This window comes from Diabrotica virgifera, chromosome 1 (genome assembly GCF_917563875.1).
Source record: "Diabrotica virgifera virgifera chromosome 1, PGI_DIABVI_V3a".
Taxonomy (NCBI): Eukaryota; Metazoa; Arthropoda; class Insecta; order Coleoptera; family Chrysomelidae; genus Diabrotica; species Diabrotica virgifera.
In genome coordinates this window covers 156,001,652-156,014,555 of record NC_065443.1, presented here as the reverse complement: position 1 = coordinate 156,014,555, position 12,904 = coordinate 156,001,652, and the positions used below count along the sequence as shown (strand labels likewise).

The 12,904-nt window shown below is 36.7% G+C and overlaps 1 protein-coding gene across 3 annotated transcripts in view; it reads left to right on the top strand.

The window, feature by feature from the left end:
* Nucleotides 1-12,904, top strand: part of LOC126878774 (monocarboxylate transporter 3) — a 166,859-nt gene that overhangs the window by 149,117 nt on the left and 4,838 nt on the right. For all 3 annotated transcript variants that reach the window (XM_050641670.1, XM_050641671.1, XM_050641669.1), the window contains exons 4-5: nt 7,444-7,669; nt 7,982-8,880. In XM_050641670.1, the coding sequence (XP_050497627.1) occupies nt 7,444-7,669; nt 7,982-8,880 (1,125 nt within the window). The remainder of the gene's footprint in view (nt 1-7,443; nt 7,670-7,981; nt 8,881-12,904) is intronic.

Sequence of the window (12,904 nt, the reverse complement as noted above, 5' to 3'; positions counted from 1 at the left end):
TCTGATCAGTGCACCGATATTAAGCTACCCGGGACAGGCAGGAAAATTTGTTTTGGATACCGATGCTAGCAACAGTGCCATAGGAGCTGTTCTCTCACAAATCCAGGATGGACAGGAAAAAGTCATCGCTTATTTCAGCAAAGTCCTGTCGAAACCAGAAAGAAACTATTGCGTTACCAGAAGAGAACTGCTGGGTGTAGTGAAGGCTTGCGAACATTTCCATAAATACTTGTACGGCAGAAAGTTCCTTCTTCGAACAGATCACGCTGCTCTAAAATGGCTCATACAATTCCGTAATCCAGAGGGCCAGATGGCAAGATGGTTGGAACGACTTCAAGAATATGATTATGAGATAGAACACAGGGCCGGAAGAGTTCATTCAAATGCTGATGCCCTTTCGAGACGACCATGCAGTGCAAATTGTAATCACTGAGCCAAATTAGAGGAACGATTTTGCCCCGTGAGACGAACCACCGTCGTTAATGAGCAATGGCAGCCACAACAGTTACAAGAAGCCCAAGAAGACGATCCATGTATAAAAAGAGTATTGGATTGGATGCGTCGAGGTGAGAGACCTAGTTGGCAAAACATTAGTGCATGTAGTCCGGAAGTCAAGGCCTACTGGAGCCAATGGAATTGCCTGATACTAAAAGATGATCTTCTGTACAGAACCTTTGAGAACGATGATGGTATAGAATCTAAGCTTCAGTTGATTGTACCTAAAAGTAAAGTGTCAGAAGTATTGCGTCAGTTGCATGACGGTACATCAGGTGGACACTTTGGTATTACGAAGACTCTGCAAAAGGTTCGAGAACGGTTCTATTGGGTGAACTGTAAAGATGATGTAAGAAGATGGTGCCGGAAATGTGAACTGTGTGCATCCGGTAATGGTCCAGTTGGTAAAAAGAGAGCACCCATGAGACAGTATAATGTTGGAAGTCCTATGGAAAGAGTAGCAATCGACATTGCAGGTCCATTTCCAGAAACCGATGCTGGAAATAAATACATTCTGGTAGCCATGGACTATTTTACGAAATGGACCGAGGCCTATGCATTACCGAATCAAGAAGCTGCTACCGTTGCAGAGGTACTTGTTGAAGAATTCTTCAGCCGATTTGGTGTTCCCTTGGAGATCCACTCCGACCAAGGGCGAAACTTTGAGTCAGCTCTTTTCCAAAACGTTTGTAAATTGATTGGTGCCAATAAGACCAGAACAACACCCCTGCATCCTCAATCAGATGGAATGGTCGAGAGGATGAACCGAACGATGGGTAAACACTTGTCCAAAGTTGTATCTGAACATCAGCGAGATTGGGACCAACACATTCATTTATTCCTGATGGCCTACCGCTCGGCCGTGAATGAAACTACAGGTCAAACACCAACCTGCCTGATGTTGGGTCGTGAAGTTCGTTTGCCCTGCAACCTAGAGTTTGGCTGCAGACCTTCCGAGGAATATGTTGCAGGCGAAGAATACGTAGACCGCCTGAAGTTACGAATGAACAACATTCATGAACTTGCCCGACAACACATCCAGATAGCCAGTGACAGAATGAAAGATCAATATGATTCTCGCTGCAAGAATGAAAGCTTCGAAGTAGGTGATCTTGTCTGGCTTTATAATCCACAACGTCGTCGAGGCCTGTGTCCTAAACTGCAAAGACAATGGGAAGGTCCGTATGAAGTTAAGAAGAAAATAAATGACGTAATATACAGAATTAAGAAGTTGCCAAACGGTAAAACAAAAGTTATTCACATAAATCGTCTTGCACCATATGCTGGCTCCAATGAAACAGAAGAAGCCCGAGTCCTCCAACAGGAAATGAAAGATGCCGCACAGCCAAGTTTTAAGGAATTTATGTCAAATTACGCAGAAAGAAAGAGTGCTAGATTCGGCGTGACCACAGAAGTTCAGCAAGATCTGTTTGGTGTTCCAGAAAACGTCTCTCTAGCCACTGTGTTGCCCAAGACCTCGAGATGACTAAAGGAATCTCGTCCGTATTCAATAGAAAGTTCGGCCGCCTGGACGAGTTACGAAATCAGCAGCCTAAAATTGGAAGAGTACTGCGATTGGAAGATGGTCCTCGATCTTTGCTGTATATGGTGACCAGGAAGTCTTATACGGACACGCCAAGCTATGAGAACATATGGCGTGCTCTATGTAATTTGAAGAAAATCGTGTGTAATTATGACATCAAAGATTTGGCTTTACCAAAAATAGGCCATGCAGTACAAAATCTGGATTGGAAGATTGTGAGAAGCATGCTTGAAGTGGTCTTCAGAGAAACTGGCGTACGAATTACTGTGTGTTGCATGAACCCGAAGATGTCGGGTCCTTCAAAGACAGTAGACTGTTATTTCTTCTTGAAGGGTGTATGCAAAGCTGGAGAGTCGTGTAGATTCCGCCATCCTGGGCCTTCATCTAGAGTTGCTGATCGGGACGCTCAGATCTTAAGAGGGGAGCAATGTAGCAAAACAATGAGTCACCAGCCGCAAGGCGTAAGCCGAGAAAAGTCTAGAGCGAAGCACGCTATACGTGGAACCGATGCGCGGTTGTTGGAAGGTCACACGATAGTCGAAGAGCTGGCTTAGCCCGGAATGATCGAGAATAACGACTAGGATATATAAGGCATAATTTTTGTGAATAGAGTTAGTCTTAAGCTAAAGTTTGTAAAGTAAACTTGTATAAATAAAAATAAAGTCGTATATAAATTACGAACCGCTGGTTTTATTGTAATTAGAAGTAATTACACTAATCACGCTACACTAATTATTAGTAAACGTCTAATTCTAAACGTCGATCTAATATATTATTCAACAGAATATCGAAAGAATCAAGCATGGTATAATAGCCAATGGGATTATTCAACAGAAATTAAACAATAAAGAATAAATAGAAAAATGGTATTTGTCATGATGATATCCATTTTCAAGGACCGAAAGAGATCACTAAAAACAAAATGCCGTCTACTTAAATGTTTCTTATATTTACTGTTTGTTCTAATGGAATGGATGCATGTACATTTACTTTGGCAACTATAAATCGGCTCGTGCCTTTCGTGATGTGATCTTATAGACACATCCTCTGTATATCATGAGTTGACCAAGTTACCAATGCAGAAGTCTTGCGCAGAATGTGGTACAGTAAAAACCTAACGGAATTCTCCAATTAATTCTCGAAGAAAAGATAAAGGACAAAGGGCGACCAGCAATAAGACGTATATCCTAGGTGAAATGGTATGACACAACTAAGTACCACTGAGCAATTTCGCGCTGCGATAAAGAAAGTAAAAATATCCATGATAATCGCTAACTTCTGGAAGGGATAGGCACAATAAGAAGAGTATCATTAAATGGAATAAAACCAAACCAAATCCATTGTACTGTTACATAAACATTGCTTCCTAAAAGGCGGGTTGACACGATCCTATTAGTCCTATAGTCCTATAGGAAATGTTCCCACCTATAGGAAAACCTATTCCTCAACTAAGTTCACTTGTATCAACAGCTTCTATCCAAGTTAACTAGGACGCTGGCCAACTTTCTTGGATGCAAGTAGTGTCAAAGTGTAAAATTAAAATGGCGTCGTTGTCGGAAAATCTAAAACGAGATGTAATTACAAAAAGGAAATGGTCTGAAAGGGAGAGCTTTAGATTTATGAAGCTATACGAAGCTGATGAAGCATTATGGAATATAAAAATAAAAGAATATAAAAATAGGGATGATAGAAGTGCGACCCTACAACGAATCAACTTAAAGCATCAACTACAACAGGTGCGCAACTGAAGAAATTAATGCGCCCAGTATAGGGTGGTTTGAAATCGATTTTCCTTTCTTTTTCCTTTTTTTATTCCTTTTATCTAGACTTCAAGTTCATGTACCAACATATCAGTAACCGCTCGAACACCTTCCACAATCATTTCCATCTGGTTATTTGACATCCAAGTCATTTAACCGTGCCAACCAACTTAGTCCAAGTACACTTGTACAAGTGCACTTGGTGTAAGTTAGAATACAAGTACACTTGGATCGTGTCAACTCGCTCTTACGAAAAAAATTTAAACATTGACTTGGATTTTATGATTGTTAACATAAATATGCGAGTTCACATGTATAGGTGGTTATCTCTAGGTGGTGGTATCAGGTACCGTTGGTCCTTATCTGGTAGTTTTCGTTAAGGTTCAATAACAATCACTGTGCATTTCATGTTAATGAATGTTACGTATCATGTTCAAGACTGACTACTTTAATTGCAATAAAACAACAGTGGGTGTATTAAGACAGCATACAAACGTGCTAATAATGTATAATACTGTAATATCGTTCTACAAGCGATTAGTAAATACAAACATACTTGCCAAATATTTATTTACTGATAACAACATGTTATCTAATGCGGGTTTTATTTCATGAATTTTATTTCTGAAAAGTCTATTTATTACTGGAATTGAGATTTCAGCTGCCTAACCGAAGTCAACTACTGTTACTAAAGGATGGCTTATCGGCTTATCCGGTTGTCAATTTGGGTGATATACCTACTCTGTTCGCTAATATCAGTCCAACTGTCTAGTAAAGGACATCGCACACATCTTTGGATAATGTAATGTGACACAAATGCAATAAAATTTACATGAATACATTCGTCTCTAAATTATAATCACTTCATATCATTGCGCCCACTATGAATTTTGATTAATAACGGCCTAAATTGTAAAACCCCCATAACATTTTTATGGGGTGCCCAAATTTCACTCTTATTTTTTAAGATGTTCCTGCCATAATAATGCCACATGTCCATTTTCAAAAAAAAATCTCTAATAGTTTTCGATATATTGGAAAATTAGATTTTCATTATGTAACTTCAAAGGACTATATTTTTATATGTTCACATTTGTGGACCCGTGGACTGACCGAGTCACAAATGAGGAGATCCTCAGAAGAATGAAGAAGAACCGAGAGGTACTGGCCACCATCAAATCTCGAAAGTTAGAATACTTAGGATACATGCGAAATGAATGAAGAACCTAAAAACCTGGTTCAACACAACATCTGTGCAGCTTTTCCGCGCTGCTGCAGATAAAATAAATATTGCCATGATGATCGCCAACATTCGTCACGGATAGGCACATCGAGAAGAGAAGAAGTTAGGTTCAATCGAACTATTTTTGGTCCCAGAATATTTGATTATAGGTAGCAGGTAGGAACTCTTTTGAAGTCCCTTGAATTCTACTTGACAGTCCTATCAAGGAAAGTGAATCAATCCCTGCCTTCCGCAGATTTTAGCAGCTTCTTGACCCGGGAAGCTAGCACCTGCTAAGGGTCTCTTGTCCAGGATCACGGATGAAGTCCAAAACGGTATCTAAGGCGACGAAGAATACTTTCGGTACGGCGATGATTGCGGAGTTGGCAACCCTTGATTTTAAGGATAGTATAAGATCACAAACCTAGAAGCGTCTGACCCGAAGCGGGCGGCTTCAAACAGCGGCGGTACTCACAATGAGCGGCTGAATTAAAAATTCACCAACCCACCTTAACAGCGTGTTGTTTGAAAGCAAATACCTCCCATATTTGGTTTAATTTATGACCTGTCTTTTTGTTACACCCTGTATAAGATGTTCCTCATGACATACAAACGTTCATTAGTTGCGAATTCGGGAAATGTAATATAAAAATAAATAAATAGTGTATTAGTCAAAATAGTCCTCGAGCTAATATTAGAAAATTGAACATTTTCTGTAAAGTTGTAGGTTGGTCACAATAAAGTATTTTGAAAATTTTCTAATCGCGTGTTTTTACTAGCTTCTGATTCTCTCGAGTAATAATCTTGGCAATCCGTGCCAGACTTGTTTGTTTATATGTACTAGAGTTTGGCCCCCACATTGGCCTCCAAGTAATTGGAAAATGTAAAATTTTAATTTACTTATGATACTTTTAAGGATAAGTACGAATATATTTTTTTAATTTTCTTTACTATCTTATTGATATGCGTTTTATTAGTAATAGTCTTTCCCCATTACTCCTAATATACCTACATAGTTTGCGGAGTCTTCCAATACTTCGTGATATATGCTTTAATTTCCGTTATACATATAATTTGTTCAATCCATTCTTTATCTCCTTGTCTCATCACATTTGTACCCAGGTCCATTTAGGTATTTCTAACATTTTAATTACATTTATAACTGTATTTTTCTTATTTCTTTATTTCATATTTTTTACTGGACTTACCTTTATGTATTGTACGCATTGTAATTGTAATGTATTGAACTACACTAGGAAAGAGAAAAAAGTATTTAGATCAAAAAAACAAAAAGTTATGCAAATGACAACCAACATAGAAACAATAATTACAGCGGTACCCAGATCAGGAAAAAATTAAAAGGTCTCTTAGAGAGATGCTGCGTTGATTCTTCTTCTTCTTCTAATGGCGCTATAACCCTTTGTGAGTCCTGGCCTGTTTAACAATGTTCTTTCATTCTGCCCTGTCGGATACTTTCCTTCGTCACTGCCTGATGTTCATGGTTTTAACATCCCCTGTCCCCCTCTACGTCGTCTATTCATCTTTTACGGGGCCTTCCTCTTGTTCTACTTCCTTGGGCTTCCATCTCTGGATTATGGAACAAAATAACGTAGCAAAAGAAACTAACAGAGATTTAAACAAACTAGACTCGTTTGTAAGGAGTTGTATAGAAAATCTGGCGAACTTACTGAAAATCTGGAGATTTTAAACCTTGCAACAACCATATTCATCAATACGCTCACATATATTATGCCTAGGAAACACTTTTTTGAACTCACACCAAAGAGCAGCAAGACTCTAATTTGTTATGCTGATATTCGAAAACAAAAGAATAAGTAGAAATAGGAGTTAATAATTCTAAAACCAGAATACTAAATACTAATAGCTTTATTTTTACTTTACTAATGCTGCTAGAACACGCTCCAATTTATCCAAAACATTCCTTGTTCTAATTTGTCCAATATGACAGTCAAGCTACAGTGAAGACTCTAAAGTAGGTATATAAATTATAAATTAGTAATGACTTAGACTGCAAAAAGTTTCTTAATAACGGGCGAAACACAACAAAGGAACTTAATTTTTGGTCTTCCGGGAAAATATTCCAGGACAAAGACAAGCAAAAAGTTTATAACAGCCTTCTGCGCAAAAACTCTTAGAGCTTCACAAAACTCTTAGTTGTTCTCATTAAAAACTGCTCCTCAGGTATCGTATCTGTAAAATCTTTAAAGTTTACAGAATACTATGCAGATTTTGCAAAACTGCACAAAACAGGTACGACTGAACACATACTGTCGGTAACTATGGGTTTACTTGATTGTTTATTATGTATTACAATGGTATTACCTATAATATCCACAAATTTTATATTTTTAAACATAAAGATATCATAGTTGACCTTTATACTTAATCACGGTTGTTTTTAGGTATTGGTTTTGGTTTCATCTATGCTCCGTCTATAATAATCCTGGGATTCTATTTCGAAAGATGGAGAGGATTAGCGACAGGAATTGCTGTGTGTGGATCTGGAATAGGAACATTTGTCTACGCTCCAATGACAGACATTGTGATCACTAAGTTCGGTTGGAGAGGAGCAATGTTGGTTCATGCTGCTTTGATTTTAATATGTGCCTTATCTGGGATTTTATACAGGTGATAGAATTTAATAAAACCTTAGTATGTATTATAATTGTTGAGCTTTAAATCTAGGTCTATTGCCTGTGTTTCTTTAATATTTATCACATTTGTATTGTATGAGAATAATTATCCATAATTCGATACTTTATACTCCTACTGGAATCATAGTTTTATTTTCGCTATTTTTCTTCTTTAATTCCTTAATTTGCATTACATGTGTCATTACTTTTTATTGGGTAATTTGTCCAGTAGAGACCTGATATCTAATTTATTTTAATTATTTAACATTGTAGCAATTGCACTTACTAAATATTTATATTTTTACAGGCCCCTGAAAGCTATGAAGATCGATTCTGCCACTGAACCTCTTAACCAACCGGAACCAGAGTTCAAAGTACCCGTTGTAGCTCAGCAAAAGTTGGAACTAGCCATGAGGATGATGAAACGAGGCTCAGACGCAGGATCTGTAGTCGATCATCAATCGTCAATTCCAAGACTATTAGGTGTAAACAACAACTCCGTCTATCCAAGAGTGTCAGATGTCTACCACACTATCTGTGTTCCAAACGGTACCGTTACGTCCAAGCAAACACCCCATTTGGCTTGGACCAGAGAGAGAAGTAAGACTGAAGGAAAACTGCAAGTATCACATCTCCACAAGTTGAAGCGAATGAGATCTGTAGACAAACCATCCGAAGTTACTCGTCCTCTCTACAGAGAAGACATTTTCTTTAATCAAAGCCTAAAACATCTACCTCAATACACTTCGCAAACGTCCGTAGAATACAATTTATCGGTTACTAGAGCACCCACTAAAAACGATATCGAAGAAGAAAAAACCCATAAGTGTATGCTTTGCCCAGAAGCTTTCCGAAGAGTCCTAGCTACGATGTTAGATCTGAGCCTGTTCCAGTCACCCACATTTATAGTTTTAGCCGTAGGAGGTTTCTTTACAATGATGGGATTCTTCGTGCCTTATATGTTCTTGGTCGACAGAGCCAAAAATGCCGGTATCGAAAACGCAGTATGGCTAGTTTCTTCCATCGGTATAGCCAATACTGTCGGTAGAATGTTTTATGGACTGCTAACCTCACTCCCTAAGGCAAACGCTCTGGTAATTACAAATATTGCGTTAACAGTAGGCGGACTGGCTACAATATTCAGTGGATTATCTTTGACCAGAGAATACCAATTCACTTATTGCGTCGTATTTGGACTTGCGATATGTAAGTATATTGAATATATTAATATTAGGGCATATTTTTGTTTAGCGACCTCAAAAAACCCTCCAGTAATTCATTTGCATCAATTAAATGCCGAGAACCATCGAAACTCTAGAAGATGACGTCACTTGCAGTGGCCCGGGCCACCACGTGCTCCAGAGGTCAATTCTGATGGCATATTCGTGTTTAGAGGGCCGGCGATAACGGGCCTGCAAGGGATGTACTGCAGGCGGGCGCCAAACCAAAAAAGCCGAAGGGCGCCCATGCTAGTGTTGCAGGCAGGCGTTTTATACCCTAGCGCCGGTACTGGTTAGCGATCCCAAAAACCCATGAGTAATCTGTTTATATCAATTTAATGCCGGTAACTCTCGAAACTCTAGAAGATGAGGTCCGTTGAAGGTCACGGTCAAAGTAAAGGTCGCCATTGGATAGCCAGGAAAAAATCCTAGACTACTAGTAGGACCTACTTTTCGTTGATCCAAACTTCTACATGTTGCCAGATAACCAGTAACTCAGGGAATTGGAATACCCAGTAAATCTTATAATTTTCCGAGTTTGTGCCTCTATATCTTGAAAATCCTCCATATGAATCGAGATGTGCACGTGAGAACTTTTTATCAGTATGCTTAAAAGAGTATTTTCTTAAAGTACGAAGTAAACCCACTGGGACCTAATTTCCATAAGGATTGTGCTTTACTTAATAATCATTATTAATTAGATTAGACCCTACTTACAATTAATTAGTAAGTTTTATTGGTTAATTTTATTATTTATCATTAACTTTTCCCAAAAGTATGGCTGATTTTTTTCTCAGTGTAACAACTGCACCACAAAGGTTGGAACATGCGTTTAGTATTAGCGTTGCATTAGTATATACTTGATAATAGTTACATAAGCTTCGGTAATCTAGATTTATTGCATATTTTGGAGGTTTTATATTTGATTTGATTTACTAGTGACAACAGCTATTTAAATCTTCTCCTTTTAGTTCAGAGAAATAAGGGAAAAAAATATCGTGTTGGTGACACAACCCCCTCCAGGCCGAAACCAAATTTTTCGAGTAATATGGTCATCTATAATAATAACCTATATGTTTCCTGCAGCCGATTTTGATGATATACATAGTTATAAACAAATGAAGATCAAAAAACGGTAAATTTTCGCTTTTTTCGTCTATTACTAAAAAATTGGGCATTTTAAACAAATTTGAGAGTAATAAACTCATAAACCGTATAAAAAACTTCAATATGGCGTTCGCTGAATATGTCTATCCTTATTGGTTACTTAGAAAATTGCCAAATAAATCATAAATTTTGAGTTTTTATAAATATTCATAACTTATGTAAAAATTAACTTAGAACCTTCTTATTACACGGAATGCTGAGACTTATGGTGCTTAAATTATATCCTAAATTTCAAAGCAATTGGTCAAATAGTTTAAAAGTTATTTAATTTGTTTATTCAAAATTAATTTTTTTTGCAACACTGTAAGTCAGAAAATGATGAAGTTACAGTAATATTTTGGATAGTTTATGAAAGAAGAAAATTTACAGTATTTATTTAATTTAAAAAAAAATGACAAAAAATAATTATAAATATTGCAAAATAATTTTGCAAAAACATGTGAATTAAAAAAATGGGGGGCTAACTTTGTCCCTAAATGTCCTAGAACAGTTGTTTTTCTTTCTAAATGTGTATAAAAATTCAGTCTTTTTAAATGTGAAAAAATAATTTTTCTACGGGTAACGGTTAAAAAGTTATTCTAATTGTTTATAAGTAAGCAAAAAATCGACATGTTTTTGCAAAATAATTTTACACTGTTTAAAATTATTTTTTGTTATTTATTTTTAATTAACGTAATAGTATAAATGTTCTTCTTTCATAAACTGTCTGAAGTATTATTGTAACCTCGTAATCTTCTGACTTATAGTGTTGCAAAAAAAAAAAGAATTTGGGAAAAACAAATTAAATAACTTAAACTATTTGACCAATTGCTTTGAAATTTAAAATGTAATTTAAGTACAAGAAGTATCGGCATTCCGTGTAATAAGAAGATTCTAAGTTAATTTTTACCTAAGTTATGAATATTTATAAAAACTCAAAATTTATGATTTATTTTGCAATTTTCTAAGCAACCAATAAGGATGGACATATTCAGCGAATGCCATATTGAAGTTTTTTATACGATTTATGAGTTTCTTACTCTCAAATTTGTTTAAAGTGCTTAAATTTTTGGTAATAGACGAAAAAAGCGATAATTTACCGTTTTTCGATCTTCATTTGTTTATAACTATGTATATCATCAAAATCGGCTGCAGGAAACATATAGGTTAATAATATAGATGTCCATGCTACTCAAAAAATTTGGTTTCGGCCTGGAGGGGGATGTGTCACGAGAAAAATCTTATTTCTCTGGACTATTTCACGATAGCTTTGCAGCTTTCTTCACGATACTATACAGTACTGTAGATACAGTAGATATCTCTCTTCAATTCTGACTCCCCGGAGGGAGTGTAGTGGTCGACGTGATGCCGTCCGTCTCCAAAGATCTCTGTCTCTGGTCATTTCTTTTTTCTCAGGCATAGGTCTTTTGCATATTCCCGTAATTTGATCGATCCATCTTGCTGGGGATCTTCCTCTTGATCTTCGGCCTTTCACCTTTTCTTGTATAATGAGTCTTTCCATGCTTTCTGTGTTTGCTCTCATAACATGTCCAAAGTATTTTAATTGTTGGAGATGGACTTTACTGGAAAGTTGAATTAAATTATTTATCGGTCTAAGGAATTCGTAGCATTCGTCTACAACAGAACATTTCAGTGGCATCTATCTTCTTTCCCATTATCTCAGGGCCCAAGATTCACATCCGTAGGTCAGTAACGGGAATATTCAGCAGTTGATCAATCTCATCTTTAACGATCTTGAAATTTGACAGTCTTTCCATATTGTGGTTATTTTTGCTGTGGCAACTTTTGCTAGATCACATCTACGTTTAATCTCTTCCTGTAATGACCCTGTGTTTGTGATCAATGATCCCAGATATAAGCAGGAGCTCACAACCTCAAACTGGTCAATCGTGGTTAAATGTAAATAATTGTTATGTAGTCTATGATCTTTGTCTTTGGTAAGTTTAATTGCAGAACAAATATTTGACTTTAGTTTTCGACCAGTCAAGATCAATCAGCTCTGCTGGACTATTTGCAAGCTTTGTCTTTGGTAAGTTTAATTGCAGAACAAATATTTGACTTTAGTTTTCGACCAGTCAAGATCAATCAGCTCTGCTGGACTATTTGCAAGAAGGGCGCTGTGTGATCTCCTAAACATAACCCCATTCTGAATTAAACTCGTTTAAAAGTGTGTCAAGCACTTTAACTGATTCAGTAGTGTGTTCGTGTAGTTCAGTTATGAGCGAAATTAGGTGTTGTGGTACGCCTAGGTATAGTCGGTTCGCTAAACTCGGACACAACTGGCTAGTGATTGTAGTAGGAATTATTTTTATTTTGGTCAATTTTGCCAAAATTGGCAAAATTACTAACTCTTTAGTAAATATTAACTATTTAGTAATTATTTTTTTGCCAATTTTACCAAATTGGCAAAATTACTTACTAAAATCACTATTGTTTGTTTTTTAACCAAGAGGAGTGATTCAAATTTACCGCACCGTAATGCTTGTTTCTAATTGGTCCAACCGCAAGTTTACTCCACTGTTATTAAATTTTGACACCAATGACATTTATGAAATTTTGGCACTTCTGTCATTTTATAGGTTAATTAAATATATCGGCGATTTTTTGTGTTTTCTGCATTCTTCCTTTAATTTTTTGATTTTTAGTCTACTTTTATATAAAAACAGATGTTTTTAGAACTCTTTAGCGATGTGTTAGTATAATATTGGCGAGGAACCGCAAAGTGGGCGACGCCTGGTGGCGAAATTGAAAAGCATCAACTCAAGGAAAACATTGACTTTGCCATTAACTTGTGTACATATTTGCGGTCAGTTTATGTTGTAATTAACAATAATTTCGACTTA